Below are 8,211 nucleotides of genomic sequence, written 5' to 3'. Positions count from 1 at the left end.
TTTGAGAGGGAGTCTTGCTTTGTTGCCCAAGCTGGTGTGCAGTGGCATCATCTTGGCTCACTGCCACCTCCACCTCCTGTATTCAAGCAACTTTCCTGCCTCAGCCTCCTGAGTACCTGGGATTATAGGCATATGCCACCACACCCAGTAATTTTTGTATTTTTAGTAGAGACAGGGTTTCACCATATATAGGCCAGGCTGGTCTTGAACTCCTGACCTCGTGATCCACCCAGCTCGGGCTCCCAAAGTGCTGGGATTACAGGCATGAGCCACCACGCCCAGCCAGAAGGGCCCCATGTCTACAAAAAATTAAAAAATTAGCAGGTTGTAGTGGCGTATATCTGTAGTCCTGGATATTTGAGAGGATGAGGTGGACAGTCTGCTGAGGCAGACTCCTTGAGCCCAGGAGTTGAGTTCAAGGATGTGGCGAGCCATGATCACAGTCCTACTTGAGCCAGGACCACGGACCAACCTTGTCTCTTTAAAATAAAAAAAAAAAGGCCAGGCACAGTGGCTCACACCTGTAATCCCAGCACTTTGGGAGGTGAGGCAGGTGGATCACAAAGTCAAGAGATCAAGACCATCCTGGCCAACATGGTGAAACCCCATCTCTACTAAAAATATAAGAATTAGCTGGAAGTGGTGGCAGTTGCCTATAATCCCAGCTACTTGGGAGGCTGGGGCCAAAGAATCACTTGAACCCGGGAGGTGGAGGTTGCGGTGAGCTAAGATCATGCCACTGCACTCCAGCCTGAGCTACAGAGTGAGACTCTGTCTCAAAAAAAAAAGATGATCTGTAAATTCGTATTGGATGAAATATAATCATCCAACAATTTTAAACAAGCATATTTAGTCTTACACTTTTAAAAATCACCATGTGGCTATATCAGTATTCTCCTCCAATAAATGTGCTTTTTTTTCCTCTTCAAAAAGAAAAAAAGAGTTGCATCCTCTGACCAACAGTATGAGAGTGCTTGCTTATTTATTTATTCATTTTGACACAGAGTTTCGGTCTTAATGCCCAGGGTGGAGTGCAGTGATCTCCGCTCACCACAACCCCTGCCTCAGTCTCCTGAGTAGCTGAGATTACAGGCATGTGCCACCACAACTGGCTGATTTTGTATTTTAGTAGAGACATGGTTTCTCCTTGTTAGCCAGGCTGGTCTCGAACTTCCAACCTCAGGTGATCCACCCACGTTGGCCTCCCAAAGTTCTGGGATTACAGGCGTAAGCCACTGCACCCAGCTGAGAGTGCTTATTTATTTATATACCTCTCCGTGTTGGTTTTTTTTTTTTGTTTTTTTTTTTTTGAGATGAAGTCTCACTCTTGTCACCCAGGCTGGAGTACAGTGGCATGATCTCAGCTCACTGCAACATCCACGTCCTGGGTTCAGGAGATTCTCCTGCCTCAGCCTCCCAAGTAGCTTGGGCTATAGGCACCTGCCACCACACCCAGCTAATTTTCATATTTTTAGTAGAAACTGGATTTCACCAGTTACTCAGGCTGGTCTCAAACTCTTGATCTCAGGTGATCTGCCTGCTTCAGCCTCCCAAAGTCCTGGGATTACAGGCATGAACCACCATGCCTAGCAGCATTGGATATTATTTTAATTTTTTCTAATCTTTGAGTTGGAAAAGGTTGTCAGATTCTAATTTACATCTCTTTCAACTAAACATCATTTCATAGGTATACTGGCCATTTGTATTTCTTTGAATTGTCGTTTAATACTGTATGTCTAATTTTTATTTTTACTGATTTGTAAGAACTCTGGTTTGTGACTCTTAACCTTTTTTTGTTTTAATCAGACAGGGTTTCACTCTGTCACCCAGACTGGAGTTCAGTGGCATAATCTGGCTCTCTTTAACCTCAACCTCCCTGCTTAGGCAATCCTCCCACCTCAGCTCCCTGAGTAGCTGCGACTACAGGTGCATGCCACCACACCTGGCTCATTTTTGTAGTTTTTATAGAGACAGAGTTTTGCCGTGTTGGCCAGGCTGGTCCTTGAACTCCTAGACTCAAGTGACCTGCTTACCTCACTCTCCCAAAATATTAGGATTACAAGCGTGAGCCACCACGCCTGGCCAGTGACCTCTGTGAACTTCTAAGGTTTGGGCTACAGCAATTCTGGCATTTAATTTGCTTTGTCAAAGGTTAAAAGTCATTGGCCAGGTGTGGTGGCTCACAGTTGTAATCCCAGTGCTTTGGGAGGCCAAGGCAGACAGATCACCTGAGGTTGGGAGTTTGAAGCCGTCCTGACCAACATGGAGAAACCCTGTCTCTACTAAAAATACATGGTTGTGCATGCCTGTAATCCCAGATACTCGGGAGGCTGAAGGAGGAGGCTCACTTGAACCTGGGAGGTAGCGGTTTCGGTGAGCCAAGATTGTGCCATTGCACTCCAGCCTGGGCAACAAGAGCAAAACTCTATCTCAAAAAAAAAAAAAGTCCTTTGTGGAAAATAGTGGAATTTTAACTTTGTTAATGGGTGACATATTGAGTTTGTTATGATATATGGTTCTCTTTGGGGAAACATGATTTAACCTAGTATAACACGGTTTTTGTTGTTGATGTTGTTGTGACAGAGTATTGCTCTGTCACCCAGGCTGGAGTGTAGGGGTGCAACGTCAGCTCACTATACCCTTCGCCCCCTAGGTTCAAGTGATTCTCCTGCCTTAGCAGGAGTGGCTGGTGTTACAGGCATGGCCCACTATGTCCAGCTAATTTTTATATTTTTGGTAGAGACGAGGTTTCACCGTGTTGGCCAGGCTGATCTCAAACTCATGACCTCAGGTGATCTGCCCACCTTAGCTTCCCGAAGTGCTGGGATTACACACATGAGCCACTGCACCCAGCCTAACATGATGTATGGCATAGGTGTATGTACACTCATACTCTCCCGTATGTAATCTTCATAATGAGTAGAAAGTAACTGCTGAACACTTTGTCTCTTTTTTTTTTTTTTTTTTTTTGAGATTGAGTCTTGCTCTGTCACCTGGAGTGCAGTGGCACAATCTTGGCTTACTACAACCTCCGCCTCCTGGATTTAGGCAGTCCTCCTGCCTCAGCCCCCTGAGTAGCTAGCATTACAGGCACCCATACCCAGCTAATTTTTGTATTTTTAGTAGTGACAGAGTTTTACCATATTGTTAGGCTGGTCTCAAATTCCTGACCTCAGGTGACCCACCTGCCTCGGCCTCCCACAGTGCTGGGAATACAGGCATGAGCCACTGTACCTGGTTCTCTTTGTCTGTCTTAAGGTGAAATTCAGAGTGTGGTTAGCCCATAGATCACTAGCTGAGATCACTGTACTAGGCCAGCTATTTCTAAAATGGAAGGCTCAGAAATTTCTGTTCCTCCAAACTGGGATATTCTTATCATGTCAGTGAAGGGCATATTTACCTGATGATTGCAAGAGAAATTAAGAAAACATGTAAAATATCCTGACTTTATTTCTTTTGAAAATCAGATACCAAATTGCTTCAACTTTTTCTTCATAACAATAAAGAGTCCTTGCATTTTAGGAAGATTGTCATTTGGCCCATATGTAATTATGGTTCGATATCAGGCAGGTTGATCACAAACAACAGGAATTGACTCTGGCCAACTTGGAGCTTGTTGGGAGGACCTTGGGGCCTATGGAGTTGGCAGGAGGCTACCAACTGGAGGCAGGCTAGAAGCCAGAATGTGGGGACTGCACAGCAGGCAGTCCCTCAGCAGGAATAGGAGCAGCCTGGCCTGGATAATGCTGCCCTTGAGGTGGTGACCTCCAGCCATTCACCTATGTCCTCAAGACTGAGTATTCCAGGAAGGTCTTACTGATGAGTTTAAGTCACATGCCCACTGTTTGGCTATACTGGGAAAGGAGAAGGGAAGATCTTACCCTTAGTAGCTGATGTTCTTGTGAGTGGCCTTTGCCAAGGATTACATTCCCTGAAGACTCGGAGGAGAAAGGGTGAAATTGCCTAAAAGGAGGAAAGAATAGGAATGGGTTTGAGGTCGCATCCCTGCCCAAAAGAGTCTTTTTTTTTTTTTTTTTTCCTTAGACAGTCTTGCTCTGTCTCCCAGGCTGGAGTACAGTGGTGAAATCTTGACTCACTGCAAGCTCCACCTCCTGGGTTCAAGCAATTCTTCTGCCTCAGCCTCCCCAGTAGCTGGGATTACAGGCGTGGACCACCACACCAGCTAATTTTTATATTTTTAGTAGAGAATGGATTTCACCATGCTGGCCAGGCTGCCTGGTCTCGAACTCCTGACCTCAGGTGATCCACCCGCATTGGCCTCCCAAAGTGCTGGGATTACTGGCATGTGCCACAGCCTAGAATTTCATTTGATCCTTACAACCTCACAAGACTGAGCTGAGAATGTTTGGTTAAGGCATGGAGCCTTAGTGCATCTGAAGTTCTTAAAATTTTTCCTGGAAGCTCAGAGAAGCTGATTTACCTGCCCGAGGATATTGAGTGACAGTCCCAGGACTCATTGCAGGTCTTCTAACCGATAATCTAGTGGATTTTCCACTCTCCCATCCTACATTTGGTCTTATGTGTCTCATTTGGGCTCATTTTTCTTGCAGGTTACACAAGAACAGGCTCAGTCTTTCTGGCCCAAACTCAGGACCGGCTGATCTCTCTGAAGCGCATCAACTCAAGGCTGAAGTACGTAAGAGTCTAGAAGCGTGTCCTGACTTTACCACACTGGCCTCTGCCAAAGAGCCTGTGAATGTCATTGTCCCTTGTGTTCTGTGGCAGTGTTATAGGCATCCCTTCTGAGATCATCTCCCCCAAGAAAGTGGCTGAGCTTCACCACCTCCTCAACGTGCACGACTTGGTGGGGGCCATGCATGTTCCTGAGGATGCAGTGGTGTCCTCTGCTGACGTGGCTCTTGCCCTGGCAAGTGCCGCCTCCCAAAATGGTGAGCAGGTTTTTGCATTTTCTTAAGATGGGTTAGTAGGGAAGAGGTTACCTAAGGAAGTGTCCAACTCAGGTTTGGAAAGATTATCCCCTTTGGGGTACTCAGCTTCCATTTTTGAACAGTGTGTCTTATGATTTTATTTATCTGTTAATAAGTGTTTTACCTCAGGGCCACATTTTTAAAGTTCCAAAGAACTTTAGTTTTGATTAATGCCCTTTTGTTTTAGTGCTAATTAATGCCCTTTTTTTTTTTTGGGAGACAGAGCTTCACTCTTTTTGCCCAGGCTGAAGTGCACTGGTGCAATCTTACCTCACTGCCACCTCCGCCTCTTGGGTTTATGCCATCCTCCTGCTTCAGCCTCCCGAGTAGCTGTGACTATAGGTGTGCACCACTACAACTGGCTAATTTTTGTATTTTTAGTAGAGACGAGGTTTTGCCTTGTTGGCCAGGCTGGTCTAGAACTCCTCACCTCAGGTGGTCTGCCTGCCTCGGCCTCGCAAAGTGCTGGGATTACAGGCATGAGCCACCGCGCCTGGCCCAGTTAATGCCATTTGGACTTAGGTGATGTTTTCCCCTCTCAGGACCTGAGAAGCTCCAAGGTGAAAATATACCTTGGAAACTTAATACACAACTGAAATCACACGGGCTGCATTGAGCCCGTGTTACTAGTGTCCAGGGTATCATATTCATGGCATGAGCAGATTAGTACTTAAGGTGCGCTATTTGCATTCTGTCTTCTCTGCTCCATAGTTTATGATTCCTGGAATTTAATGACTGTGTTCCAAAGTCTGTTTTTAAACTGACTTGCTATTTTCAGTCTTGGGCAAGGCCCATTTACATAGTCTCAGGATGTGATTCTAGGGTTTTTTGTTTTTTTAAATTAAAGCATTGAGCCAGACATGGTGGCTCACGCCTGTAATCCCAGCACTTTGGGAAGCCAAGGTGGGCAGATCACCTAAGGCCAGGAGTTCAAGACCAGCCTGACCAATATGGTGAAAACACCATGTAGTTAAAAATACAAAAATTAGCCAGGTGTAGTGGTGTGCACCTGTAATCCCAGCTACTTGAGAGGCTGAGGCAGAGAATTGCTTGAACCCAGGAGGCAGAGAGTGAGCCAAGATTGCACCACTGCACCCCACCTTCGGCAACAGAGTGAGACTCCATCTCAAAAAATAAGTGAAATAAAAAAGCATTGACTTGACTTTGCCAGTGTTTCTTTTGGATGGAGAACCTGTTGCAGATGCCTTTATTCTGAAACATCAGATGAAGCACCAACTCTTTCTTTACCTTGGAACAGGTGTTCAGATCTATGACCGGACATCTGTTCTTCATGTAATGGTCAAAAAAGGTCAAGTTACTGGAGTGGAGACAGATAAAGGACAGATTGAATGCCAGTATTTTGTCAACTGTGCTGGCCAGGTAGGTCAGCACCAACACTGGGCACTGATTTTCTTATATTATCTTTTTCTCCAGGATTTTTTTTGGGGGTAGAGAAGAATAGTGTGATTGATTATATAGATATCAGTAACTACATTGTTTCTTGTACGGTATTCTAAACCAGAAGCCTATGCTTAGTCCACAAATACAAGCATGTGTGACCTTGTCTTTCCACCACACTGGGCTGATTGGTGCTATCCTGGTCAGGAAAGCCAGCAAATGGTCAGGTGTTGACATGAATCCTTGGCACTGGGTCTTGGTGTTACATTCATTCTACAACCTAGCAAATAAAATATTAGGCTATTTTATTGTGTCAGGAATGTGGACACTAATTTCCAAGACACTAGGCTATTTCTTTTAAGGCAGATTGCCTTCCATGCTATGATCCTGAAGTGAACTGGGAAATACTTCTGCCATGAGAAGTTCATTTAGTGATTGCTATTTGGGGTTTGTAGTTGAGCCCAGGCATTTTATCGAAAGGACCTCCTTTGGTTCCCTTGAGCTCCTTGACTAGCTGGTAAATACCTCTTCCTTTGCTCTCAAAGTAATTTTTATGACTTAAAAAATGTAGTATTGCTCCCCATCCAAATAATTGAACTAAAGCAGGCTGACTTCCCGTACCTGACACTGTAGCAAGAGCCCACATAAGCCACTTGGAATTAATCTCTTTTCAAGAGGCTGAACTTGCTCATTTGTATTTCTGTTCCTCTTCCCACCCACAAATCAACCTGTCCATTTGTAGTGGGCATACGAGCTGGGTCTGTCCAACGAGGAGCCGGTTAGTATCCCGCTACATGCCTGCGAACACTTCTACCTCCTGACTCGCCCCTTGGAGACCCCTCTGCAGAGCAGCACACCAAGTGAGGACTTGTACTTTTTTTAAAAATCTTGTTTCTTTGCCAGTATCCTGTCCTCTGAAAAGGAAAACTTTCTGCTAAGGACAGACTGTGTCTCAAAGAGTCTTTCATTTCTAGAGCATGTTACAGGGAGGTGGACCCAATTCTGACTTTATTAACTCTTTATGAAAGGATGGCCAAAATTTCCATTAATTTTTTTTGCTTTTGTTTTTTGCAAGCTAATTTTAGTCCTAAACAGAGGTCATTGCGAATATTTGGACTGTTTGTTGACTTTTTAACTTGAATGCTGTAGATTATAGAAATGTCGTAGATGAACGATAGACTTAGGTGGGTTAGTAGTTCCAAGCACTGTAGGCAAGTGTTCTCATATCGTTTTGATGGTCTTCATGCCAAGAATGGGCTCTGCAATCCCCTTTTATGTTAAATTTTTGCTTGGCACAGTGGCAGTTACATGGTTTGCTTTTGAGGACTAGTCAGAGCTTCTAGGTAAGGAATAATCAGAGAAAGTCTGCATTGAAAGTCTAAATGGGAGGCTCTTCCCCATGACCTCAAAAGGTATTTTAAAGCTAATGAATTCCTGTGTTCATTGAATGTTATTTCATTTTTTAAAGCTAATGAATTCCTGTGTTCATTGAATGTTATTTCATTATTAAAGCCATTAATGGGTGTTGTTTTGTTTTTCTGTCCATTTAGAAAGCTGGCTTGCTTCTAAACCCTTGTTTTATCTTCCACTCCCTACTCCCGTGTCATTTCTCTTCCTCAGCTATTGTGGATGCTGATGGAAGAATTTATATTCGGAACTGGCAGGGTGGCATCTTGTCTGGGGGCTTTGAGAAGAACCCGAAACCAATTTTCACTGAGGGCAAGAACCAGCTGGAGATTCAGAATCTACAGGAAGATTGGGATCACTTTGGTATGTGAACTGGATTATAACAACAGTGCCGTATTGCCATATTGGTCTAATATGTTATATTTTTCCTTTTCTTTCCTTTTTTTTTTTTTTGCCC

At 44.4% G+C, this 8,211-nt stretch overlaps 1 protein-coding gene across 1 annotated transcript in view; it reads left to right on the top strand.

Annotated features, from left to right (window-relative positions):
- Nucleotides 1-8,211, top strand: part of PDPR (pyruvate dehydrogenase phosphatase regulatory subunit) — a 52,821-nt gene that overhangs the window by 19,126 nt on the left and 25,484 nt on the right. Inside the window, exons 4-8 of the mRNA XM_037734144.1 lie at nucleotides 4,572-4,653; nucleotides 4,747-4,910; nucleotides 6,208-6,329; nucleotides 7,090-7,207; nucleotides 7,968-8,117. Coding sequence (XP_037590072.1) covers nucleotides 4,572-4,653; nucleotides 4,747-4,910; nucleotides 6,208-6,329; nucleotides 7,090-7,207; nucleotides 7,968-8,117 — 636 coding nt within the window. The remainder of the gene's footprint in view (nucleotides 1-4,571; nucleotides 4,654-4,746; nucleotides 4,911-6,207; nucleotides 6,330-7,089; nucleotides 7,208-7,967; nucleotides 8,118-8,211) is intronic.

The sequence above is a fragment of the Cebus imitator genome, unplaced genomic scaffold, assembly GCF_001604975.1.
Source record: "Cebus imitator isolate Cc_AM_T3 unplaced genomic scaffold, Cebus_imitator-1.0 Scaffold577, whole genome shotgun sequence".
NCBI classification, from domain to species: domain Eukaryota; kingdom Metazoa; phylum Chordata; class Mammalia; order Primates; family Cebidae; genus Cebus; species Cebus imitator.
The sequence above is the reverse complement of the archived record's forward strand: the minus strand, read 5'-3'. Positions and strand labels throughout refer to the sequence as shown.